Source organism: Abramis brama, assembly GCF_963993115.1.
Source record: "Abramis brama genome assembly, chromosome: 25".
In the NCBI taxonomy this organism is placed as follows: Eukaryota; Metazoa; Chordata; class Actinopteri; order Cypriniformes; family Leuciscidae; genus Abramis; species Abramis brama.
The window spans coordinates 24,657,762-24,685,598 of NC_139987.1; the positions used below are offsets into that span (position 1 = coordinate 24,657,762).

A 27,837-nucleotide genomic window follows, 5' to 3' on the forward strand; every position below is an offset into this window, starting at 1 on the left:
ATCTATCTATCTACATAGTAAACACATTGCAAAACATCCCAAAGTGAGTGTATTATGTCCATTTAACGCATACATATTTAATAGTGTACAAAGATGATTTAAATAATTGACTTTTTATATTTTTTGCAAGTTTAGAGTGCTTTAAGGACAGAGTATTGCAGAATACAACATACAACGATTTATTTAAAGATGTTCTCATTTTGTGGATTTATTTGACTGAAATAATTAATATACTTAAAACACTTTTCATCAGATATATTGGGTGTTTTCAACCTTTGTCAAACATCGTAGGTCAGGCTCTGCCTTTGACCTTACCAGTATGGCTGCAGCAATGTCATTTTGACGTGTCATTGGAGGAAATTATTTTTTACAGCGTCACTTCCTGAATATGAGTGAGGGGGTGGTCACGTGACATGGCTTCGGCGCTCTCCTTTCTCCGACTACTTTTGATTTAAAAATATAATTGAAAATCTCGATTCATATGGACGGGCTCCGGGGCTTTATGAAAGATGGTCTTAGGTCGGCTCTCGATCGATGCACGGAAACGCGTTATACGCGGCGCGTGGGGAACATTTCTGGACACAAAATCGTCTGTTTTGTGGGCTGCAGCGTCACGTGACCAGCACGCGCCTCGGGTAAAGATGGCGCCCGACGGTTAGAAAACAAGCAGCGCAAGCAGCGGCGACATCCTTCACACCGCCGCGACGTTTGGGATCCATAGAAACCGAGTGGAGTACGTGTTTGACTTTTTGGACATAAGCTGTCAGACAGCGGGTTTGCTCTGTTTTCCCTTATAATCACATTTTCGGTCGGTTTAGGGCCGCTGTGCAAAGGAATAATGAGTTTTATTGTGTTTCGCGTGAAAGCTGAGGGAGTCTCGCGACTGGTTCACGCGCTAGGCTGCTAACCTGAGGCGAGCCGTTAGCGCACTTTTGACAAAGTCACTGACAGGAATTATTCGTTAAAATGTCATTTTTTGCCACGTATTCTGCTTGTCAGGTTCTTTTGGATTTGGTGAAACCCGGTTATAGCCTATTTAAAGAACGTTTTAGCTCATTTTCTGCTATTTAAAGTTGATTAAACGGTTCGTGAGAGGAAATTAGCTAGCAACCACGGTACCCTAAGCAAGTCTTGAGGAGCTGTTACACCACATGTAGCATTATATTTTTGACGAATGAGACTTTTTTGCTGTTTTAATCGTATTTAGTTTGTATTTAACCCGCGATTTGCTTGTTGGGGAAGCATTTAGACTTCTCCACTGAATATATAGGATCAAAGAACAGCACGTTTAGTGCACCGGTTGTCTAATCTTGTGTATTACAAACGTTAAATTCTACGACAGGTTATTGTTATTGTGTAATTTCAATGTTTGGAACATTTCAGAGATCGTTAGAGTTTTCTTTTGTTTCTAGTCTGGTTTCTGAATGTGTAAGCTGGTTGACATTAACATCCAGCAGCAACGTCAGACCAGGAAGTCTAACGTTAGTTGGGTCAGTTTAGGCAAACACGTGTGAAGCTGGATGTTGTGGTGAGCCGTTAGCAGCATTAGTTTAGTATGTTTTTGCCCTTATGAATGCTTTTCTTGACTAATTAGTGTTGTTTAGATTTATATAATATGTGGTTTTCAGTCGAAGTCGTCTAACATTAAAAACAATCCAAATATATTCTTTATTTATGTTGGTAATGTAATGGGGAAAGATGTGATCTTTACGTTGGGTCTATGTCATTGTCTTTATTAAATATGTGTAGTTTAAGGAGACATCGATTTATGTTTGATGTTAGATTAAGTAGGATGTTTTGCAAAGCAGATTCTCTTTGTAATCTTTAATATAATGTTTTCTATTTCTTTCTCTTTCAGACAATGGATCCTGGACAAGATTTGCTTCTTGCTGCTCTAAGTGAAAGTGGAATCTGCCCTAATGATCTGTTCGATGTGGATCCTCAGGACACATTTCCACTCCCTGCCTCACAACAGGTAATTTAAAACGCATTCATGCAACATGATATACAATATATTTTCATGCAGTCTAGTTGTAGTTGTTGTTTTTTTCTTAACTCAAAAGTAGGGCTCTGTATTAAGACAGATTTTACAAATCGTTTTGATTATCAGGGCTTGACATTAAATTAAAATTCTGTCATCATTTACTCACCCTCAAGTTGTTCCAAACCTGTATGAGTTTCTTTGTTCTGCTGAACACAAAGGAAGATATTTGGAAGAATTTTTGTAATCAAATAGATCTCGGTCCCCATTGACTTCCATAGTAGGAAAAAATATATACTATGGTAGTCAATGGGGACTGAGATCTGTTTGATTACAAACATTCTTCCAAATATCTTCCTTTGTGTTCAGCAGAACAAAGAAACTCATACAGGTTTGGAACAACTTGAGGGTGAGTAAACGATGATAGAATTTTCATTTTTTGGGTGAACTATCCCTTTAAGGCTTCTCCTGGACAAGTGGATTTTTTTGAAGGGGCAAGTGAAAGAGAAATTTACTTGCTCGACCAGACAAGTAGCGTGATTAAAACGTCAATAACAAAGGAATCACCCAAAAAGCTCAAATGATTCCGATTTTATTACATCTAGTTTTTATATTTATAACATATGTCACAGTTAAGCATCACACGACCAAGAGTGCTGTCTTCCTAAATACCATCACGATTGATAGTGACACTGATTTCATACAACAGTTCAGTAAACGAGTAGGTAATATTAATTTCACTTACATTTAAGATGCAACATGGACTGTTTAGCAGTGAAAATATCCAAAGATCACAGCAGAAATATAGCACATCTCACAGCATCACCTCATTACTGAATGATTTAGTGTCTAAAATGAATCGGTTGAGTCACAGATTCAATGACTCATTCATAAACAACTGCCTCATTCTTGAAGAAATATTTAAAACAATCTCATAATATTATTTAATGCAGTTTTAATTTTTCAGTGTAAATTATTTCATTTGATTGGCAACAGCCCTATATTATATTATATTATATTATATTATATTATTCTAATTTAATTTATTGATCAAATTTAAGAATTTAAAATGAAAGAGAAAGCATGCATTTAATAAGATTAGGGGGAAATGCCCTTTATAAATTTAAATATGTCAAAGCTGATAGAACACTGATAAGAATATTGCTTCAGAATAAATTATATTTACACCATTAAAAAAAATCCTGTTTTTTTTTTCCTGGACAAGCAACTTTTTTACTCGGACAAGTGAATGACGATCTACTTGTTCAAAGGACAAGGCTTAATGTCGAGCCTTGATTATGATAACGATTTATCTGGCTATGGTACAGTACATGTCAATTTTTCTTAAGGAAAAAAGCTGTGAGCTATCATGAGAACCCTGTTAATTGGTACATTACTATATTGAATGCTAAAATTAACAACAGAGTCCAACTTATTAAATTGATTTGCTGTTTATTTTTGGATATAATATTCAACACTCGAATAAAAAACATTGTATACAAACATATACAAATACAAACATAAGGCTGTGACCTTCGGGTTAGCAGTCTGACTCTAACCATTAGGCCACAACTGTCCTCTTAAAACGCTGATTAAAAACTGCCCCCCCTTGAAACACTGATTAAATGATTATATGATACATTTTCAATAAGTTGTATGGTTTGTCAACATATTTTCTGATGTTCATTCATGTTTATTTTGTACTATAACTAGTAGTAAAGGAAGAGATGATCAGTTCACATGCCGCTTGAACTGAGGCGTTCTGTCACTCAACATTAAAGTGATATTTATAGTTAAAATAAAGCAGAACGTTGACTGCGATTATTGGATGGGATTCATGCTACAAATAATGTTTAGTGAAGTATTGTTCACGCATCATCCCTACTCAAAACAGAGTTGAATCTAAAAGCAATCTTTCTCAAAGTAGCACATCTGATGATTGACGTGAGTTGTTTTTCACTTTCCTTTTCAGTCAGTCTCATTAAATGCACTTGACATCGGTCTCAGTAATGAAACTTCTGGAATTGTCAGGATTGAACCTGCAGTTCCACCTACTCCTACAGTCACAATCAGGGTAAGTGTTGCACATAGCGTCATTATTTATAGGCTTTTAACTAACGTTGTAAAGTCTGGTCCAGCTTATTCTGTCCAAGAACTGCCCACTTGGGCAAAAAGACAGATATGTTAATAGGCAACCAACCAGAGTTTTTGTTCTTAGGTGCCGTTTAGGAGCAGGTGTATCTGTATTAAATTATTCCCGATATACAGATTATTTCACCGATTATAACTCTAAGTCCAGTTCTGATCATTAACTTGCACTTAAGTGCATTTCTGGAAGCATTTCTGCATCAAGCTACCCAATCAGATTGGAACTAGCAATTTCTTGTAGGTTTTCTGTGAAATATAATGCAGACTGTGAGTGAGCAAACTGCGGGCGGTCTGTCTGAGGCTTCTGGGTGTGTTACGTGTTTTAATATTTGATTGTAAGCTGCATTGATCATATTCTGTGTCTTTGCAGGAGAAGCCCCAGCCCTCAACTACTACCTTCGTTTTAAATCAACTGAATCAGTTGCCATCGCTGGGTACCATTGTAGTCACCAAACCATCAGCCGGGACCGGCTCCAGGCAGACCATCACAGTAACCAAGGTGGTACACACAAGTACGACAGCACAACAGAGGTCTTTATCATCTTCAACTGTGGGTGCACAGAATAATGACCAGATCAGGTTGAAGGACCTCCTGAGAACCAGCAGCCTGAAGACAAGCAGCCTTGGAGAGCTTATGAAGTTGAAGCCCCCACCTGACATAGCGCAGCCCGTTGCTACGGCAACAGCCACAGGCACAAGTGAGTGCTGGCAGACATGCTGGACCTTGAGCGATCATAGATGGTTTTTTTTTGCTTGTAAGGGTCTGTCGTTGCAGCTGTCGGTTTTGTGGCACTTTCCAGATCTAACGCTGAATGCCAGTTTTCAAGTGCAGCCTCCAGCTGTCAAAACAAGAAACCAACATGAGCTCGAATCACTTTTGAAGGCGTTAAAGCTGTTTAGATGCTCTTAGGGAATAGGAGACATGTTTTTTAAGGTCCATTTTGTTTTATGAAAACGTTTTAAATCTAGGCCACACACACGTTGCTGCTAAAGATGGTTGTTACGGCTCTTCTTAGTGCTTCAAATCGGACAACTAATTGTTAATTTAATGTTTTTTTAATCCAAAACATTTATGGCGCACTTTGAGAGTTTTAAGCATTGACCTAAGCTCATCTAGAGAGACCGTGTGGATGCAATCATGCTGTGTTTTTCTTAATGGCAATGCTCTTCCTTTCAGAAATTATTCTGGTCTCCACAAAGATGATGAACAGATCAGGTATGGGTAGGGTTTTAACTGCAGTGCACTGATTCTGTTTTCACAGGTGCTTTCATGTTGTGGTGGGGCCGTATCAGTTCTGACAAACTGCTGTGGCTGTGTGAATATTTGTGTCTAATTTTTTGTCTATCTTTTCCTCAGCGGAATTAAACAATGGCTTGAAAAAAGAAGTGTCCAGCAAAGATGTAGCAAGAATCTGGGTCAACGATGACATGAAAATGCGGAGCTTCTCACCTGTTAATGTAAGTTTTAGAATTTTTGAACATGTGATGAGCCATGCACTGATGACTTTATCTGTAAGTTTAATGTTTTTGGATTAAAAAAAATAATTATTTACTTGAATGTAGAAATTACCAGGAATGAAGGAAGAAGATGAACCGGAAGAAGAGGAAGAGGAGGAGCTGGGTCATGCGGAGACATACGCCGAATACATGCCAATGAAATGTGTGTATAATTGTGATAAGGGTGCTTAATGTATAGATTGTAAATAGCCAGTTATTTCTTAACATTAATTCAGTCATTAAATGCGCAATGTTGGATTATTATTATTATTAGTGCCAACAGATCCATTGTTTTTCCACTGCGTTTATGGCAAGTTTGTAAAGTTAGTCTTGCATCTCCTCTCTCAGTGAGAATTGGACTGCGGCACCCTGATCCTGTGGTGGAGACCAGCTCTCTCTCCAGTGTCAACCCGCCAGATGTGTGGTACAGACTGTCCATTACAGAGGAGACCATTGATAGAGGCTGGTTATCTGCCCTCCAGCTAGAGGCCATCACGTATGCTGCTCAGGTTTGGGTCTTTTTACATATTTTAACCTTTAAAATGTAGGCCTAGTAGCTTTTAGGAAGCAGATTAGTTCATTTATCCAGGTCAAATCACAATGTCAAACTCTCTCAAATAGTTTACTGCAGTAATTCAGATCGGTCTCTAAATCGTGTCTTTTCGTACAGCAACATGAGACATTCCTACCAAATGGAGACAGAGCAGCCTACTTGATTGGCGATGGAGCCGGTGTTGGAAAGGGTAGAACCATTGCTGGAATCATATATGAAAATTATCTTCTTGGCAGGAAAAGGTCCCTCTGGTAATCACTTGTTTTCTTCCCCCTTCAAGCTGCTTTTTGTGGTGTGTAATTGTACCATTATTCATGCCATTTTTTTCACCATTGGTCTGTGCAGGTTTAGTGTCTCAAATGACTTGAAATATGATGCAGAGAGGGACTTGAGAGACATCGGAGCAAAGAACATTCAGGTCCATTCGCTAAACAAGGTACATTAAGTGCTTCTTAGCCAACATATGAGATGTTTTGTGTATTTCCAATTGTACATTATTTCCCCACGTCTCTCTTTCAGTTCAAATATGGAAAGATCTCATCGAAACACAATGGGAGTGTGAAAAAAGGTGTGATCTTTGCCACATACTCTTCCCTGATTGGAGAGAGCCAGTCTGGAGGAAAGTACAAGACGAGATTCAAACAGTTACTGCACTGGTGTGGAGATGACTTTGATGGTGTTGTATCCTTTCACGTCACAAGGAAGCGTCGAATTTGTAGTAATTCTTTAATGCCATAATCTGACAACCCTAGAAAAACATATGCTCTAGACCAGATAAGGCAAGTTTCATTGCATGTTGACTGAACTGCAGTGAAGCACTTCACATGGTGTGATTTGTATTCGGCTCTCTGGTAACTATGGTGATTGATTCCCTTGACTAAGCATCTCAGATCGTCTTTGATGAGTGTCACAAAGCCAAAAATGTTTGCCCTATTGGGTCATCCAAGCCCACAAAGACTGGGTTGGCGGTTTTAGAGCTACAAAACAAGCTGCCAAAAGCCCGGGTTGTGTACGCAAGTGCTACAGGTATGTGACTGCTTTTAAATTTTTTGTAGGAAAACAGCAAACCAGAAATAAATGCACTGCTTACAATGTATATATCTTTTGTGTGATTTTGTGTAGGAGCATCCGAGCCCCGCAATATGGCCTACATGAATCGCCTTGGGATCTGGGGAGAAGGAACTCCATTTAAGGAATTTACTAATTTTATCCAAGCTGTTGAGAGAAGGTGAGTTTGTCAGAAAATAGTTTGTGTTCATGACCTTGCTTTCTGGTACCAGCCTGCATTCTCTCAATATTGAATGCAACCCTATTTTGGTTGGTTTATTTTAGAGGTGTCGGTGCCATGGAGATTGTTGCCATGGATATGAAGCTGAGAGGAATGTATATCGCTCGACAGCTGAGCTTCACAGGCGTGACGTTTAAAATTGAAGAAGTTCCTTTGACGCAGAGCTACATCAAGATGTACAACAAATCAGTCCGCTTGGTGGGTAAAACCTTTTCAGGGGTCTCAGTCCGCTTGTTTGGTGCACACCAGGGTTCGGATCAGTGATCTGTATAATGACTGGATTGCTTATTACGTTCTAAACTGCCATCAGGCAGTGAATCCTCTGGAAGTGTTTGAGCGGCCATCTTACTATTCCCTACCGACAGAGGGCATCATAGATTTATTACCAAAACACTGACCTAAAATCACCCGATTTCCATCTCACACGATTATTTTTACGATATATATATGTATATGTGTATGTGTGTGTGTAAATTAATTGTTACTTCAGATGTTATTTGTAATATTTTGGTCTTTTCGGAGAGGATAAGTCATATATTAAAATCGTTAATGTGGGGTAGAGGTCTACTGCACACTTCCGACACTGGTAATCGACCTCTAAATACGTTTAGAAACAATATCCATATATAGGTGACAATGCCCCTGGAAATCAATTTAAGGTGGCAAATATTGCCCCTTAATAAAAATGTTAATTTCGGTCACTACTGTGAACTGTGACCACTGCATAGAATATAAAAAAATATGAATATCTTCGTGAGTCTTCTGTCAACAACAGGCCTAAACCAGCCAGGGTACCAGTACAAAAATACAATCAGTAAAATATCATTTAATTATCAACAAAACTTTGAAAATATCTAGACATATTTTTGTCAATATTGCGCACCCCTAATGTACGGTATTAATTTTGATTTCTTCAGGTCTTAAAAAGGTCTTAAAAAGCCTTAAATTTGACTTTAAAAATTGTGCAGATACCCTGCAACAGTACAAGGCGATTTCAGGTTACAAGGTATAAATCTTTATTCAGAATGCACCCTTTGACATTTGTAACACATAAGCTGAAGTGTCTTGTCAGCCAGCCAAGCTGATGTTCACTTCTGTAGTGAACTACTGCTGGGGAGGGGAAATTCCCAACTTTAATAACCATTTACATGCTTAGGGCGTTTGCGTTGTGAGAATGTACAGGGAGACTTCAGATATAAAAACGGTGTCTCGTTAGGCAATGTTTTCTCAGTAAAATCCTTTAATTTCCTATTAATTCAATAGAACGCATGAGCTTACTAGGGAATACCACTATGGCGGCGCGGTGGCTTCACTTTGTATGACGACATGAGCAATCCAGTTCTCTATATAGATCAGTGGTTTGGATTGCAGGGTTCACACTTATTCAGATGAACCGCATTTACAGAGCAAACCCACCAGAGTTCACTTTAATTGAACTAAACCTGCCAAGTGTGAAAACACCCTTAAATAATCAAAGTCTTTATTTTGCAAATGTGCAGTGGGTCAGTGCAAGAGAGAAGTTCCAACAAGCCGCCAACCTAATGGATGCAGAACAACGGATGAAAAAGTCCATGTGGGGTCAGTTCTGGTCAGCTCATCAGAGGTTCTTCAAGTACCTGTGCATTGCTTCTAAGGTCCGAAGAGTGGTGCAGCTGGCCCGAGAGGACGTTAAAAATGGAAAGGTTAGATTAGGTGTCCTCGTATTACAAAAGAGCTTTCAGAGAGAAAGTATTTCAGTGATTTTGGTTGTGCTGACCTCTAACATTCTCTGTAGTGTGTGGTGATTGGTCTTCAATCAACTGGAGAAGCTCGAACCCTTGAGGCCTTGGAGGAGGGAGGAGGCGAGCTCAATGACTTTGTCTCCACTGCAAAGTGAGTGTAATAATTTTTCTGCAGATAATATTTTTTTAAAGAGAAATATTTCCTTTATAATTGACTTGCCACCGTAACAGATAAAAATGGACAAAGTGATTTTGAATTGTTTTTTTAACTAAAAATATCTATGCATGATCCTTTAAAGGGGTGTCCTGCAGTCCCTGGTGGAGAAGCATTTTCCTGCACCAGACAGACAAAAACTCTTCAGTCTTTTAGGCATCGACTTGAGTGTGAAGAAAAAACCATCACCTTCAGAAACCACCACTGAGCAGAAAGGCAAAAAGCGGAAAGGTAATAGTTCACACGCACTTGGAAACCGCAATAGAGATGCCCTGTTACATTTAGCAACGGTTTCTACCCAGAAACTGAGCATATTTCAATGTTAGAGGAAGCAAAACCACGCTTGGGCTTTTAGGTTGCTCAAATTGAAAATGAAGGTTAGTAATGTGTTTGATCTGACCATTGGTGTGTGTGTGGTTTTTTTTTTTTTTTTTTGCAGGACCAGAAACAAAGAAGCAAGTGAAGAAGGCTCGTAAATCTGGTGGTTTGTCTGGTTCCAGCTCAGACGAGAGCAACTCGGACGATTCAGACAAAGATGCAGAAAGCGACGACAGCTTCAAGTCGGTCAGCTCAGGGGAGGAGGATGAAGATGACTTCAACCCCTTTAAGGATGATTCCAGTGAGGATGAGGAAGATGGTGAGAATTTGTAAACACTCTTGCATGTTACACTGAAGATGATGTCAAATCACATTTATTTATATAGCGCTTTATACAATACAGATCAAAAAGCAGCTTCACTTTAATAAACAGGAAAATAGTGTTAATGTTGCAGAATTCAATAGCGTACCGCACGATATACGTCACCTTTTCTCATTAATATTCATTAAGCTAGCGACGGTTGCTAGGGGGGTCAAACTCGCGCGTGTCACTCATGCTAGACGCATGTAAACAGTTTACGGACGAGATGTCTACTGAGCTAAACCTGCTAACTCTGTCCGAGAATGATGTCCCCGGTGCCAAATTCACTGGTATAGAAGTAGAAGAACATACAAATATTCAATTGAAGAGATGGCTTGAGTGTAGAGGGCTGAAAAAGATGGGAAAAAGAGCCGACCTGATCCAGAGGTAGATTGTTATCGACAGAATTTCTCCCCCAAAAAACATCGCCTTACGCCACTGACAGTGACATTTTGCAGTTTCAACAAGCTATCTTTTACCACCCTATGTCCTGTCTGTCATATATACTATGTCCTCTGGTTGTCTTGCGTCTGACAGTTGTTGGGGGTAATTTATATTATTATTATTAATGTATTTATTTTTTGTTTAGCGATCGCTAATGCTACTTGGTCACAACCAACAACACTTAATTTTTAATTATATCAAATCTAAATTCTCTCAATTATTTTACCCTCCCCCCTAAGGCTGTTTCCTTGCTACAGAAAAAGTAAATCTGTCAGATCTAGGGCCTACCTGTAGCATGACCATAGTGTCTGGAGTCGTTTCTGCAAGTTCCATAGCAGCAGTGTTTACTCGGCATGTTCTTATTTGAGGAATAACCGGCAGAAAACAAGCAGTACTAGCATGAATCATAAGCGAGCGCGCTTCTATGTTGACCCCCTTCCGGTTTACGTTGCTGATGTCACGCGGCCTTGCGGTCTAAAAATAGCACTCGTGCGGCACGCTATTGATAAATTCAGTTCAGCTATAAGCAGCGCTGCATAATGCTATAGAGTCATTATTCAGCTCAATTCAGTTCAGTGTAGATACCAAAATAATTATAAATATTCAAATGCTGCCTTTTATTTGAAACTTAGATCCGTGGCTCATCAGGAAAGACTCTAAAAAGAGTAAAGAAAAGAGGAACAAGAAGAAGAAAAAATGCATTGATCCAGACTCTATTCAAAGTGCCTTGTTAGCCTCCGGGCTTGGAACAACCAGACCCACTTTTACAACCCCCACCATCAAACCTTCAAACAACACGGTTGCTATAGGTAAGTGACCTATGAGCTTTTCACAAAGTTTAAACCATTGCAGCTTAAATAAAGCTGTATAATTAAGAACGTCATTGTCCAGTGAATATTAATAATCACACCAAACAATTGTATTGAAGCCAAAAGTGAGCCAGAGGAGAGCAGCTGTGTGACCAGTCAGGATGCTGTTGAGGACGCCCAGCGGATGAAGAGGGACCTGCTGGATCAACTGGAGCAGCTGGCAGAGGATCTACCACCCAACACGCTCGATGAACTCATCGATGAGCTGGGAGGCCCGGATAACGTCGCAGAGGTTGGTCTGTTTGTAGAGGGTTTTTTGTGTCAGCCACACTGTTTAATTAAAGCTATTAGGGCTGTGAAACGATTAATCGCATCCAAAATAAAAGTTTGTGTTTACATAATATATGTGTGTGCGGTGTATAATTTTGTGTATATATAAATGCACACACATGCATGTATATATTTAAGATTTTTTTTTATTTATTAACATAAATTATATATAAAAATATGAAGAGTTCAGATGCAAAAGCCTCTAAGTGCCATCTGAAATTTTCTTCTAGAATGATCATTTTTATCAAGCTCGTATGTTTAAGTTCAATAATTTCACTTAAATGGCAATGCAAATTACCTATTAATTGTCATTTAAGTGAAATTACTGAACTTAAATATACGAGCTTGATAAAAATGATCATTCTAGAAGAAAACTTCAGATGGCACTTAGAGGCTTTTGCATCTGAACTCTTCATATATACATGCAAATATTTATTTTATGTATACATGCATGTGTGTGTATTTATATATACACAAAAAAATTATACGCCGTACACACACACGTATTATGTAAACAAACTTTTATTTTGGATGTGATTCATCGTTTCACAGCCTTAAAAGCAGTGCCCTTTTTAAACGTGTGCATCTTATGCAATGCAGATGACTGGCCGCAAAGGCAGGGTAGTCAGCAACGATGATGGCAGCATTTCCTACGAGTCTCGATCAGAACTTGACGTCCCAGTTGAAATCCTAAACCTCACGGAGAAGCAGAGGTTCATGGATGGAGATAAGGTATGCTGCTTTGGTTTTACCCACATCTGTGTAATGTTTTGTTATGAACAACATCTAAACTGTTCTATGTTCACCTTGGTAGAACATCGCAATTATCTCAGAGGCTGCCAGCTCTGGTATTTCTCTTCAAGCCGACCGCAGAGTGAAGAATCAGAGGAGGAGGGTGCACATGACATTAGAGCTACCCTGGAGTGCTGACAGAGCTATTCAGCAGTTTGGTGGGTATATATTATTAATCTTTTTTACAAAAAATTAGTTTTAACAATTAAATAAACTTAATGTGATGCACATTTGTCAGTCATACATAAATTACACTGGTAAGATTTCTGTAATGGTACTAATAAAAAGGGTTAGTTCCCCCAAATATGAAAATTCTGTCATTAAAGGTACAATATGTAAGATTTTTGCATTAAAATATCCCAAAATCTCAAGGCCAGTGTTATATATTTTTTTTAAGTTGATTACTTACAATATTCCAAATGTTTCCAACTATTTTTAAATCGTGAGAAAATTGCGATTTTAACCAAGGAAACGGGGCGTTAGAGCTGGGGCCGGTTTCACAAAGCTATTTTAGACCGGTCTATAGTGTTAGACAAGTCTAAAATTTGCTCATAGACTAGTCTAATGCAAGTTAGACTGTTTCACAAAAATAAAGACTGACTTAATTTAGACCAAAAAAATTAGACACCTAACCCCCAGGCTAACTTAGGTCTAAGACTCTGTTACCTTGGCAACCAGCAGTAACAATCAGTTACAAACTGCCAAAAGAAAAGGGAAAATGGCTCATAATTTAAACATTTCTTCCAGTTATTACATTCCGTTACATAGTCAACGCGAGCAACGATCGACGCGCTCCCTTTCATAGTCTGAGCAGTGGACGCAAGCGTCACGGGTGATGCGTGAAATGCAATACACCGCTCACGCAACTGGGGGTAGTAGTCATAGCTCTGAACGCCCGTCTATTTCGCTTCAAACGCTCTCGCTTTATATGCGCGTCCTGTTCGCCTTGGACGCGCGAATGGATTCAAAATGTTCAAGCGTCGAACTAGACGCGAATTTGACGCTCTATTCGCGTTTGGTGTGAATGCTGCATAATAACAGGCTGCGATGCCAAGATTGCAATGCTGGAATGTGTGTGTGTGTCAGAGAGAGAGAGGCACGGGCGCGATCGAACAATGGAAACATAAAAACATACTCCGTCATTTATACTCCTCCAACAAACACATATTTTCCGCTGGGGTAAACAGCACTGAGCGGTTGAATGCGCTTACTCGATCCGCCATGTTTTTTGTTTTGAAAAGTGTCTTATTTTACCCAGAATGCATTGCAGTGTAGTCCTACTTAAGATAGTCAGAGTCTTCAGTGCTTTGTGCAACGGTCTGATTTAGATGTCTATCTGAAGTCTGACTATCTACTATATCTAAGCCATAGTCAAAGTCTATCTTTGTGAAACCGGCCCCAGGGGTGAGCTGGGAGTCACCAGTCAATTGCGTCATATCCATGTTACCCTCGGTTTCCGCTCGTACTGCGTAAATGCGGAAGTTGTTGTTGTAGCATCTATCAAGCAACAAACGTTAGCTTGTTTCGTCCAGTCGTTATGGAACACAATTATTCTTTACCGATTGCAGCTGGTTCTGTCGACAAAGCATGCTTAATTTTATATTTTCCAAATGTAGCATTCGGTAATAGTTATGTTTATGTAAGGAAAGTATTATTGCTTTAGGTTTATGTTAAGTTTATTGACATTGTTTATCACGTCTGGTGTTTATGGCCATGCAGATAAATATAGCATGTGTTATACATAAAGATTAATCAGTATTTTGGCAAATGATGTGGGTATGTTCGAATGTACTTTTACAACAATTGTTTAGAACACGTAAAACTGCGCAGCGTTATCACAACAATGAATTCGACAAATACAGTAACATCTATGATAACCAATTTAGTATTAAACCTTACTTTTCTTGCTGTTAATTCATTTTAATGAAATAAAAGTGATAAGGTTCAAGAGTCAGGAAGGAAGACGACAGGGGTCGGCGTGACTGGGACTCGTACTTTATTAAAATAATACAAAACAAACAAAAGTCGCGCACAACGTGCATTCACCGTGGCAACCGCGATGGCACAAAACAGTTAAAAAATGAGAGCTCGGATCCACCAGTTTTCTTTCTCTGCGTCCAATTTTCTCTCCAGTCTCTCGTACGAGTCCTCAGTCCATCTCTCTCTCTCTCTCTCTCTCTCTCTCTCTCTCTCTCTCTCTCTGAACATGATTTTTCTATTCCCATCTGACTGATTTACATCCACGGTGGAGTTGAAAACAACAGTTCCCATCATTCCACGCTCCTTCACATCGTCATCAAGCTACGCCGTTGTTGTTGTTTGGAATGTAGCGCCCTCTAGCGGCAGAAAATGTTGCATATTGTACCTTTAATTACTCTCCCTCATGTTGTTCCAAACCCGCAAGACATTCACTCATCTTCGGAACACAAATGAAGATCTTTTTAATGAAATCCGTCCCTCCATTAACAGCTATACTACCACTTTCAAGGTCCAGATAGGTAGTAAAGACAACATAAAAGTAATCCATGTGACCTCAATTTTATGAAGTGACCTGAGAAACATAATTTTACCACTTTTATTTACAAAAGATTAATCTCCAACGTGCGTTCATGAGAGCACCACGGTGTGTACGTGTTGACGCGAGAGCAGAAGTTGTTGCATGATTGTGTGTTGGAGATTAATATTGCGCAAACAAAGCACTCGTGTCGCTTCATAGAATTGAGGTTAAACCACTGGAGTCGCACGGATTACTTAAATGTCTTTCCTACCTTGAAAGTGGTAGTTGCTTAGGCTGTCAATGGAGGAACAGAAATCTCTCAGATTTCATTAAAAATACCTTAATTTGTGTTCTGAAGATGAACGAATGTCTTACGGGTTTGTAACAACATGAGGGTAAGTAATGGGTGAACACTCCCTTTAATGCACAATAACCAGATTTTTATGTTTATCATAATTAAATCCAATTTATCAGAATCAGAATCAGAATCAGAAAGAGCTTTATTGCCAAGTGTGCTTGCACCCACAAGGAATTTTTCTTGGTACTGAAGCTTCCAGTGCACATATACAAATACAAATACAACAAGAAACATAGTAATACAAATTCTAAGAATAAAATATATAAAAAATAAATAAAAATTGTATAAAAGTAAAAAAGTAGGGTCACAGTTGGGTTTAGTCCGAATAAACATTTACAGATTATGAACATATTTACAGTATTTTGAGTAGTATGAATAATATAAATATAAATATCACCTGAGTTAGAGAATATTGCACCAGACAGTGGGAGTCTAGCGCATGTTACAGATTATAAACATATTTACAGTATTTTGAGTAGTATGAATAATATAGATATAAATATCACCTGAGTTAGAGAATATTGCACTAGACAGTGGGAGTATTGCACTTACAGGCATATGCCTTGGGGGCATGTTAAGTGTTCAGAAGGGAAATGGCCTGTGGAAAGAAACTGTTCCTGTGCCTGGATGTTCCTGTTCCTGTGCCTGGATGATATTTAAATCTCATTCATTTTAACTAACTGAATATTGCTTGTTCCACAACTAGTCATATTTTAACCATGATAATATATATTTTTTTTTTTACTGAATCAATTTAATTGTTTCCACAATAAATAGATTTAAATACATTTTAAAATGATTTAAATAAAAATAAAATTAGATGCAAGTAGTTGGGGAAAAAAATTACGGCACTTTATTATTACCTTTTTTTAATAATAAAAAAATATATATATATTTACCTGTTCCATTTATGTATGACTGGCAAATATGCATCACACTTAGTTTTATTAGTTTGCTAAAACTGTAATCCAAATAGATTACATTTTATATGCAATTCAAATAAGGCATACATGTATAAAATATCACATTTGTATTAGAGTTTCCAGTTCACTGACTGTTTGGATTCATTGCAATCAGGTCGAACACACAGATCCAACCAGGTCACAGCACCTGAGTACGTGTTCCTCATCTCTGAACTCGCTGGAGAGCAACGATTTGCCTCTATTGTTGCCAAACGACTGGAGAGCCTGGTGAGTCACTCGTGCACATTCTGCATGCTAATGGATGTCAGTTTTAATTTTGTAAGCCTAATTGTTTCTCTCTCAATTAGGGGGCTTTAACACACGGAGACAGAAGGGCCACAGAGACGAGAGATCTCAGCCGATTTAACTTTGACAACAAAGTAAGATTGGATTACACGCACTGTCGGTAATAAAGCTGCAGTCCATAACTTTGAGATCTAGCGGTTAATAAACAACTGCATGCATCTTGGGGAAGAACATTGTAGCCTGAGCTACTTCTCTGTTTATGTCTATGACGAGCCATGTAGTTACTGGGCTACTCAGCAGTGGTACGACCTGAACCAGTCTAAAACAGTCTGAATATAAACACTTATTATAGTTGTACCATAGTGGTTCAGGATAAGACAAAAATACAGTTTGGAAAATGGATTCATGATGTACTTGCCCATTATATATTTTTTTGTAAATTTTAAACGCAAAAAAAGTTACGGACTGCAGCTTTAAATAGGGTTGTTGCTAGACTTATTTGCTGATGTCTTTTTGTACATCCACAGTATGGAAGAAACGCTCTGGAAATAGTCATGAAGTCTATTGTCAGTCTGGACTCTCCTTTAGTGTCTCCACCCGGTGACTTCAATGGGGATTTCTTCAAAGGTATAGTTGAATGTCTTTTGACTATAGGAAAGTCACTGGAAAACCATCAAATTTGACTTAATCTTACCTTGCATATAATTATTTAATTTGTTTTTTTTAGAAATCCGCAATGGTTTAATCGGAGTGGGGCTGATAAATGTGGAGGATAGATCTGGTGTTCTCTCCCTAGACAAAGGTGAGAGTCAATTTTATTCTCAGTTTTTATTTTCTCATGAAATGTTGCATGTTTTAAGACCCAGTAAAACAATGTTTTAATGTTCTCATGTGACATACCTTTTTCTTTTAATAGACTACAACAACATTGGGAAGTTCCTGAACAGGATTCTTGGTATGGAGGTCCAGCAGCAAAATGCACTCTTTCAGTATTTCTCTGACACTTTGAGTGCTGTCATTCAGAATGCCAAAAAGACTGGAAGATATGACATGGGAATTTTAGGTAAGAAGGTGTTTTAAACATGACTTGAGTCTCAAAGATCTAATAAAGAACCCAGTTATTCTTTTCTGTGTTGGTGGTGTTCTACTGGAAACAAATCTCAAAGCTAAAATGTATTTCAATGTGATCTTCAAATGAAGTGAACACAATTTAAGACTTTAGGATTAGCTGTTTTTGTTTCCTTTTTCAGTTTGATGTTTGTTTCCTTGCAGATTTGGGCTCTGGAGATGAGAAAGTAAAGAAAGTTGATGTAAAGAAATTCTTGACACCAGGATATTCCACCTCAGGGCATGTGGAGCTCTACACAGTATGTTTATATCCATACTGAGAAACTGAAATAATGCACCTTTATGATGCGTTTAGTAGCGTTTGTGTATAGTCTGTTTAGTTGGCTAATGTCTAATAAATGTGTTCCTGTGTCTTCAGGTGAGTGTGGAGCGGGGAATGGCATGGGAGGATGCCACGCATGTCTGGGCTGACCAGAACGGACCGGATGATGGTTTTTACGTGCAGGTGAGGCCTTTTTTTTCTTTCTTTTTTTTCTTCTTTTTCTTTATACACCCCTCTGCCAATTCACTCAACTACTAAACCTAACCATTTTCTGTTTCATCTCAAGGTGCGGAATAACAAGAAAATTGCCATCCTTATAAAGGAAGTCAATCCCAGAAAGAGACTTTTTATGGTTTACAGACCAAATATCGGAAAACAAGTTAAACTGGAGACTTACGCTGACCTCAAGAAGAGAAGTAAAAAGGTATTGCATTACTGCTGTTTATAAGATGCAGTTTTATTGCGTTCTTAATGTTTTTGGTTCAGCATTGGTTCGGCATTTATGTATTTTGCTTTAGCTCAGTCTATATTTTTATCGTCAGACTGCACTTAGGGTGTTTGATTGCCAGACACAAACACAGTTTTATCGAATCATTCGTCGTCAATAGTGGTTCACTGCCACAATTTAGTATGATTGTTCATATCAGCAGCGAACTGTACTGTTCACATGAACCACCCTTTTTATAATGACTTTGGTATGGTTTGTGGGTGTGGACCCAATTTGTGAAAACAGCGTTCACATCATCCAAATGAACCAAACTCTGACGTCAATTGAACCTGTGTGAAAGCAACCTTGTGTCGCTAGAAGCGGCTTGTTTTAGCCAGTCTCAGATCAAGTAGCTCCTCAATGTAGCAAAGATGCCAGCCCACAAAAATGTCCCAAAATCCAAGCATGCGTTTATATCTGCTGAGATGCACTTGCTTGTAAAACTCCTCTACAGCAGATGATCCACTTCTTAAATTTGATCTTTATAGGTTTTACACCAGCATTGCAATCACCAAATGAAGCTCGGGCTTCCTAGTTTAAACCATTATAAGCCAACATCCAAATCAAAAGTTTGTGTCATTTGGTGATTGTTAATTTTAGACCCTGTCAGCACCCTGCAGACTATTTCATGTAATTTCTTAAACTTATGCGGTCTCTAATACTTCTCATCCCAAAATAGGTCCTCTCTGATGATGCCAAGCAGCACTGGATTGATCAGTACAACTGCTCGGCCGATGTCTGCTCGCATGCGTACTGGTAGGTGCAGCTTTTAAGTCACTTCAGAAATGAAAATCCAAAAGATTTGTGCAGATTAGTGAATGTCACAAGTAACTTTGTTTGACAGGCGAGGGAACTGTAAGAAGGTGTCAGTGGGGCTACAGTGTGAGATCGGACTGCGGTGCAGGACATACTACGTCCTCTGTGGCTCCGTGCTCAGCGTGTGGACCAAAGTGGAGGGAGTGCTGGCCTCAGTCAGCGGATCCAATGTGAAGATGCAGATTGTACGTTTGAGAACAGAGGATGGGCAGAGAATTGTGGGTAAGTTGTCAAACAGATATATATATATATATATATATATCTCAAATGCAAGTCACTGAGTCACCTTTACAGTTTTTAAATGTAAATCTTCCATAATGCAACTGTGACTGTTAGCAGTGTAACATCAGAGGTGTTGAAAATTAAGACTTTAAAAAAGAAATTAATACTTTTATTCTGCAAGAATGCATTTTATTGATCAAAAGTGACAGTGATGACTTAGAATTTTTACAAAAATATAAAGCAGCACAACTTTATTCCTACATTAATCATTTTTCTTGAGCAGCAAATCATCATATTAGAATGATTTCTGAAGGATCATGTGACTGAAGACTGGAGTAATGATGCTGAAAATTCTGCTTTATAATATATTCAGATAGAAAACAGAATATAATTCACAATATTACTATTTTTATTGTATTATTGACCAAATAAATGTAGCCTTGGTGAGCAAAGTATGGAAGCGTATTGCATTCACTTGAGGGAAAATAATCTACTCTGTTTTTCTGAATGAACGAGTTAATTATCTCAGAATTACGAGATAATTAAGTCATTAATTCAGAAAAACAGAGCAAATATTTTGTATGAAAAATTATCTCATAATTTTGAGATAATTAAGTCATTAATTCAGAAAAACAGAGCAAAAACGTTTTATTCATGAAAAATTCTCGTAATTCTGAGATAATTAACTTGTTAATTCAGAAAAACTGAGCAAAAACTTTTTTTCATGAAAAATTCTCGCAATTCTGAGATAATTAACTCGTTAATTCAGAAAAACAGAGTAGATTATTTTTCCTCAAGTGAATGCAATACGCTTCCGTAGCAAAGCCTTGGTGACTTCTTTCAAAAACATTAAAAAAATCTTACCAATCCCAAACTCTTGAACAGTAGTGTACATTGTGGTTATAAAAAAACAAGCAAAACAAGTTTAATTTCAACCCGTTTTATTTTTTCCTGCTCAGGTCTGATCATTCCCGCCAACTGCGTGTCGCCCCTGATCAACATCCTGTCATCATCAGATCAGTCTCAGCAACTGGCGGTGCAGCAGCAGCAAATGTGGCAGCAACTCCATCCGCAGAGCATCAGCCACACCGTCAACACATAGCGTGACAAACCCGCCCCTCACTTTAGGGCAAATGTGGCATTATAAGCCAGCCAGCCTCCCTTCCTCTTCCGGTACACTGTGAGGAAGACAGTGCTTGTGCCGTATTTAATATTTCAGGGTTCGTGTCCAAAGAGGACTCATTGCCAAAGGAGCTTGCTGGACGAGAGAATCGGAGCTCTGCGCGTCAGAAAACCGCACTGAGAAGGGGGGCGAAACTGGACGATATTTAGTCAGACTGTTTCCTTTTCACAACCTCCAGTCGGCTAAATCATCGCCTGTGCTTTCCATCGACATGCGTGGCTCTGTGAAGTCACACACACTACTTTGTACACAGGACAGCGCTCAGGGGTTACTCGCAATCGAGTTTTCTTTTTTCATTTCTTGTCCGTTTTTTTTCATTTCATTTTAAACACGCGCCTGTCTCCACCTTTAGCCTTGTGACCCAGCATGTCTTGGCATGACGCTGCTTGTTTACCACTTAACACAGTCCCTGATTTGAAAGCAGGATCGCTCTGGCTCACCGACGGGCGTAAGAAAGTGGTGTAAACCCAACCCTGAAGACTTTATCAGAAACGTTGCATGGTTTGCTGAACCCTTTGGATTTAGTTTAGTTAATGGAAGCAGGTCAGCGTCTGAGAGGGTTGATGTTTTCGCTGCAGTTTGAGTGTTTAATGCAATTGTAAACTGGAATGACCTTTACAAAAAGGCCACATCAATCAAAAGCTTTTGCTCTGTTTTTCTATTTCTTGCTTTTAATAATTTAACGTCACACGTGTTACTTGGGATAATGAGCTCCCGAACCTCATTTCTGCTGTAAATGTGTGAGTTTGAGACACATTGCTCGGTCTCCTCTACTATATCTCGATGTATAGTTGCATATCTGAAATGTCATGTTTTTGCTGAATTGTAGATGTTGCAGCACTCTGAAGACAATGTCATTCATCCTTGCACGAGTTGCACTACTGATGGATCTGTTGTACAAAGAATCTATGGAGAAATTTAACTGACTGCAAGATCTCTACCTCTTGCATATGACCAATAAATCTTGTGGATACATCCATTTCAAAATGTCTTTACTTAAAGGGAACCACTTTTTTATTTTTTTTCTTCTGGGGACTTTTGGTATTTGGCTGTCTTTATCAATGTGCTAAAACAAGAAAGTAAGTTTAATCTTAAATCTTTTAATTATTTGGTGAGTAAATGTATCTAATTCTCTATGAAAAAAACCCCCACAAGGTCACATTTATTTCAGTGTAAAGTTTAACTGTGTCAAAGTGCTATTAAAAAGTACATTATGTACAAAGCTTTAGAAGAAAAAGACCTTAAATCTAATTAAATCAGGTTTGTTCTCAACTAAACTAAACCCTTTTATAATTTGATGTTCCCATCTGGTGTTTTTTTTTTTTTTTTGTCATTTAAAAAAAAAAGTTAAAAAAAATAATCTATTTTAAAAAAAAATCTATTATCATATGTAAATGTACAAGTACTTTCCGTTTTTTTCCCCCCCAAAGAAAAGCATTTTTTCGTAAAACACAAAATTAAAACATGTTCCTTCCAGTAAAACACATTAAAAACAATGTAAACCGTTGTGATAACGAGCAGTATTTCTTTATTAATGATTTTGTAACTTCTCCAGTTGCCACGGTGTTGATGGACATTATTGGTACATTTTTTGTATTAATGATGTGTTAATTGTCTTGAGTTCTTTGTGATGATGATGGACAGCAGTGTGGGTGTCATGAGGAGTGACGCGGCCATATTTGCCGGTGCTCCGCTGTAAACAAAAAGTGTCTGTGAGACGGACGCTCCGCTGATTTTAGGGACAATTTTATTTCTCTCATTTATTATCTCTTCAGGTATGTCTTACAAACCCAATCCCCATCAACACCTTCCGGGAACTTCTGGGAACCAAGGTATGCCGAAAAAGCGGGGAAAACTCCTCGTCTTGAGTGTATTTGATCGAATGTAAGAATTGGCGTGAGAAAGAATACCTGGGGAAAAGCCGTGTGTAGTTTTTGTCCAGTCTGATCGCTACAGGGTCAGATCCTTCACATCCGCCATTATTACTAGTGAAAAAAACGCTTTCCTCGCCTTCGATAGCGCTAAATATCGGCTTGAGGAACATTTTCGGGTTGTTCCCGAAGGGTCCGCGTCGCGCCGTGGCCGGATGGGTTTGTGTGGAGGCCGCTAGATTGTGATAAAAATGAATCCTTTTAGCGGCTAAGATCAAGCCCGTGCCGTTTCCTCCATGATTGTCTCTTGGGCTGTTGATTGATCGGATTCAGACGTGCAGTTTTTTTATTGCTCTTTGGGGACACCTAGTGGCCGACGGTGGTATCGCATCATGGAATGAGCGTGACGGAGACCGGGGCTAGTTGTCACAAGGGTTGCATCTCAGTGGGATCGAGACAAAAGGCCAATTACGCAAATGCACAAAGAATTTATGTGCATGTACACTATCTATCTGTCAGTCTGTCTTGCAATAATGTATTATGCACTTATGTAAATCGTTGTTGTTTCATACAGTGAATGATTTGTATTGTTGTTCACTCTTAACAGGAAACATTCCTTCTCCGTCTTCAATGGCAACAATACAGTCATACAAGCCAATTATAAATGACTTTGGACCACCTTCATTGGGATTTCCACAGGTAGGTTTCATGGCTATTATTACAGTTAAAGTCACCATGAAATCAAAATGTGTTATTATTATAATTTTTTTAATGGAATATTGCAGTAATTATAAATAATTTATCAGTTTTTGATCAAAAGAACTTCGCCTCCCTTCTGTAGTAACATCTCGGCTGCATCCGTGATCGCATACTTCCCTACTATATAGTAGGCGAAACATAGTATGTGACAAAAGAAGTATGTCCGAATTCACAGTACTCATAAAAGAGTACCCGGATGACCTACTACTTCTGGTTAGATTCTGAAGTGTGCATATGATGGACACTTTACTATCCCATGAGGCCACGGGAGAGGATTTATGAATGGCAATGAAGTGACCCTGGTAGGTCACATGATAATGACATGGCGAATCAATGTAGTACGTCCAGATTACATTCATACTACACACACTTATACTATATAGAACATAGCTTTTTAGCAATTGTTAAGTAATTACTTATTCATTAGAAGTACCTACTCAAGAGAGAGTATGAGATTTCGGACGCAGCCCTCTTCTCTTCTCTGATGACGAGGGCGGGGAAACCTGTCACTCACATGAGATCGACCAATAGCAAACCACAACCATTCAAAAAATTATTTATTGTTTAAAATACTCAGATATACATCACAATAGGGAACAAAAGACCATCAGTTTCATGCCGACTTTAACTTAAACCATAAAAAACAGTTTCGTTACTTGGAATAATATAAAAATATTAAAAACTATTATTAATGGAAAAAAAATGACTGAAACTAAATTTTTTAATTAAAACAGAAAATATAAAAGGAAAAACCCATTCATAATATTAACCATAAAAGTACTTAAAGGTCCCGTTCTTCGTGATCCCATGTTTCAAACTTTAGTTAGTGTGTAATGTTGTTGTTAGAGCATAAATAATATCTGTAAAATTATAAAGCTCAAAGTTCAATGCCAAGCGAGATATTTTATTTAACAGAAGTCGCCTACATCGAACGGCCCGTTTGGACCATAGATATCATATAAAAACGCTAGATGTCTTATGGCGCAGTCACTTCCGGCATCACCGTTCGGCCATCTTGTCACAGTGAAGCTGTAAATTAAGGCGAGTGATCAGCATGCACACAAATCCTCTTATCTCGCTGAAATCTTGACGGATTTACAAACGGTTTGGTTTCTTACAAACGTTATTAACGTGGCTATAATTCCGAATGCTTGAACATGTATGTTATAATTATTCATATGTATGCAGTGTCATAACTACATCTCTGACGTTTATAACAAACCAAACCGTTTGAAAATCGGTAGAAAATTGAGCAAGTTATGGTTATTTAAAAGTACATGCACCATTAAAGGAGTGAGCGAGCACACTGTGGCAAGATGGCCGCCACGTGCGGACGTCGACCTCCATTGGCCAGCAGCGCGCACGAGACATCTAGCCTTTATATATGATATCTATGGTTTGGACTACATCCCTCTACTTCCTTCTTTAATGACGTCACTAGAACCGTTTTTTGACTAACCTCCGCCCACAGGAATGCTCCCTCAACAATTCGTTTATGTACTTGCGCACTTCTTATAACTTACTGTGTTTACTCAGCTCTTACAGTGATTTTCTGAAGTAAAACTGACGCTTCATCTTTTGTGTGATGTACAATAAACTTTATTAAACTCATCAGTATATGTTTGATCATCATTCGGACCTGGTCCGAAACAGCAGACTTGTAGGCTATTAGTATTAATAAATAATGGATACATACAAGCAGATGACAAATACGTTATAATAACCGTAATTCAACTACTAAACTATACCTGTTTCATCTCTATACAGCACTCTGACTCTGTAGGCATTATTGTCCGACTCGAAATGAACACCGTTACTGAGAGTTTCTGATATTATCATCATTCCGTGAGATGAAATTGACCTGAGAGACTGAGCGCGAGCTCATGAAGCTCCGCCCCCTGTGACGTCCAGCAGCAGCTTATTTGCATTTAAAGGGCACACACTATAACAGCGCGTTTTTCTGAGCCCCAAAAAATGACAATTTAAACATGCTGTAAAAAATGATCTGTGGGGTATTTTGAGCTGAAACTTCACATACACACTCTGGGGACATCAGAGACTTATTTTACATCTTGTGAAAAGGGGCATAATACGGGATCTTTAAAATAACACTGGTAGATTTGATACTCATTCTGTCATAATAAGAATTTTTTTTTTTTCACCCAAAAATTATAATGATCCCATAATTTACTCGCCCAGGTGTATGACTTTCTTTTTTCAGCCAAATGTCGCAATCAGAGTTATATTAAAAAATATCCTGGCTTTTCCAAGCTTTATAATGGGAGTGAATGGTAATTGAGATTTTGAAGCCCAAAAAAGTGCATCTATCCATCAGAAAAGTAATCTATACAACTAAATCGGGGTTAATAAAGCCTTCTGAAGCAAAGCCATGCGTTTTCGTAAGAAAAATATCCATAATTATTCAGAAGGCCTTTATTACTTTTATGATTACTTTCATTACCTTTACGGATTACTTTTATGATGGATGGATGTGCTTTTCTGGGCTTCAAAATCTCAGTTACCATTTACTCCCATTATAAAGCTTGGAAGAGTTTAATAATTTAAAGAGATTTTAATTAATTAAAAGAGAATAATTACATTTTTTTTGGATGAACTAACCCTTTTTTAACCCTCTTACATTGATTTTCCCCCTTTTTATATCATGTTTAGGGTCCAAATGGAAACCAAGTACCTCAGAGTAAATACGCCGAACTCCTCGCCATCATCGAAGAACTTGGGAAAGAAATAAGGCCAACATATGCAGGAAGCAAAAGCGCCATGGAGCGACTTAAAAGAGGTTTGTGCACAAAATCTATAAATCTGCTTCTAAATAAAAGAGTTTTATCAAATGCACTGACATGTTATACTTACTCAGCAACTCAAATATCTTTATTTAAAGGTATCATTCACGCCAGAGGGCTTGTTCGTGAGTGTCTGGCAGAGACAGAAAGAAATGCGAGATCCTAGCGCCTCCTTCCTCGTTCTCTCCATACGGCTGAAAGAACTGTGTCTTCTATACTGTCACACGGGAGTCATGCATGCCTTTCCTTTGAGGGGGATAAAACAATCAACAAGCGGAGCATTTATGTTACGAGTTGCGCTTCTCATCTGTGGTTTGGAGGGAATAAGGCACGGCGCAGAGAATATATCATCTGATTTATAAATGCAAGAGATCTGGAAGAACTGTTGCCATTTGAGTTGTTTTTATATATTTCATTTTCTTTGACCACATAGTATCTTTAAGAACAAATTAGCATAAAAATGCATGCAACCGGATTAAACGGTCCCACATTAGAATCTGCATGGCTTTTACAGGTTAGACTAGGTATGTGCTTTTAGGAATAGCTCTCAGGATAATAAGGTATTTTCTCCCCGGACACTCTCATGGATAGCTGAGTTTTCTTTTAAATCGGGGAGATACTCAAAAGTATTATAGTGATGCCATTACTTTCGTCTTTATTTGTATTTATTACCTTGTGTAATACAATGTATTTTCATGTAAAGACAAAAAAAGGTCACTCTTTGGAATTTTGTATATCTGTCAATAAATATGACATTCATTGTGTATGAAATGCTTTTGTTTATTGTTTTGCAAAAGACTTGTATTGTACAATTTTACAAAAAGTTAACATGATAATACCAGATTTTATTGTTGCTACAATAAAACTGGTAAACTGGTTTGATGATCCACCGAAACAAGAAATTAAAATATTAAAAAATTACATTTTTGATGAAGAAACCATATGTATTCATTATGAATCAGTGCTCACCATAGTAATTTTGTAAGGCTATATTGTGTAATTAATTTGCATGTTTTACAAATCAAAATAATGCTGTCATTGATGAAGTATTTTATTTTATTTATTATTAGTTTCAATAGCCATAAAAGCTAGATGTGTTTGAGGCCTCGTGGCTTATGTGGCTGTGATTACAAAAGGTCAAGAGTATCTGTGTTTGTGTTACGCTTAGTCAGGGATTTTCCAGTAAACAGCAGACGGCTGTGAAAGAATAAAACCACTATTATGGGGTGAAATAATTATGTAACGTGGAGGCTTCTCGTCCCTGGGAGGGAGTTGACTGTCCTTGGAAAATGCTATATATTGCCTTTGATAAAGGGCTGACCATCAATTGGCAGGTTTCCACAATTAGAGAAGAAAGGAGAGAGAGAAGTAAAACTTAATGGTGGGAAACAGGAATTAAGTCACTTGGTTATTGTGAAATAACAGATAAGAAAGGGTATAAGAATGGTGCTCTGGCCAGAGACAGATTCAGATGTCCTCCTCCGACTCTTGAGCTTAATTTGCAAGAAAGAAAAGACTATTTCCACAACATAATATAGCTAATAAACACAAATGAACTAATGAATTTTGTAAATGTATAATTGCGTTGTAAATTTATTGTACAATCTATAACTTTTCATTACTTATTTTGGTGATTCTTCAGTCACTTTTCACCTAAAGAAAAAAAAGAAAAAAAAGAAATTGTAATTTCGCATTAAGAAAATTAAGTATTTTAGATCCATTGACTTTTTTAATTTGTGAAAATAAAAAAGCATGTTTTTTCCCCGCTCAATTATCAGTATTGTAATGA

General features: G+C 38.1%; 2 protein-coding genes and 1 long non-coding RNA gene across 6 annotated transcripts; 2 read left to right on the top strand and 1 right to left on the bottom strand.

Moving 5' to 3' along the window:
* The first annotated feature begins 369 nt into the window (after nt 1-369).
* On the top strand, nt 370-21,596 carry sbno1 (strawberry notch homolog 1). Of its 3 annotated transcripts, XM_084104505.1 has the most exons (33): nt 378-733; nt 1,859-1,975; nt 3,954-4,055; nt 4,500-4,827; nt 5,307-5,345; nt 5,487-5,587; nt 5,693-5,789; nt 5,975-6,135; nt 6,297-6,430; nt 6,525-6,615; nt 6,699-6,860; nt 7,070-7,205; nt 7,302-7,407; nt 7,512-7,665; nt 8,967-9,149; nt 9,242-9,339; nt 9,488-9,633; nt 9,842-10,039; nt 11,158-11,334; nt 11,454-11,626; nt 12,265-12,396; nt 12,479-12,614; nt 16,389-16,501; nt 16,582-16,653; nt 17,047-17,146; nt 17,247-17,321; nt 17,436-17,582; nt 17,792-17,886; nt 18,006-18,092; nt 18,196-18,333; nt 19,076-19,152; nt 19,241-19,434; nt 20,394-21,596. In XM_084104505.1, the coding sequence occupies exons 2-33, from the start codon at nt 1,862-1,864 to the stop codon at nt 20,534-20,536; spliced, it is 4,209 nt and encodes a 1,402-aa protein (XP_083960631.1). In that variant the 5' UTR covers nt 378-733; nt 1,859-1,861; the 3' UTR covers nt 20,537-21,596. The 3 variants fall into 3 exon arrangements, with proteins under 3 accessions (XP_083960629.1, XP_083960631.1, XP_083960630.1); XM_084104503.1 differs by lacking the exon at nt 5,307-5,345 and having other exon boundaries at nt 370-733; XM_084104504.1 differs by lacking the exons at nt 378-733; nt 5,307-5,345 and adding an exon at nt 1,511-1,528.
* Nucleotides 21,597-22,128: 532 nt separating this feature from the next.
* Nucleotides 22,129-22,652, bottom strand: LOC311076380. Its single transcript, XR_014604655.1, has 2 exons — nt 22,528-22,652; nt 22,129-22,310 (listed from the first exon to the last, which is right to left on the bottom strand). It is a non-coding gene; the product is annotated as an uncharacterized lncRNA (long non-coding RNA).
* On the top strand, nt 22,249-26,812 carry cdk2ap1 (cyclin dependent kinase 2 associated protein 1). 2 transcript variants are annotated; one of them, XM_084104567.1, is made up of 4 exons: nt 22,249-22,449; nt 23,096-23,187; nt 25,918-26,044; nt 26,147-26,812. In XM_084104567.1, exons 1-4 carry the CDS (start codon nt 22,395-22,397, stop codon nt 26,212-26,214), a joined length of 342 nt encoding a protein of 113 aa, XP_083960693.1. In that variant the 5' UTR covers nt 22,249-22,394; the 3' UTR covers nt 26,215-26,812. The 2 variants fall into 2 exon arrangements, with proteins under 2 accessions (XP_083960693.1, XP_083960694.1); XM_084104568.1 differs by having other exon boundaries at nt 22,319-22,392.
* Nucleotides 26,813-27,837: the final 1,025 nt, after the last annotated feature.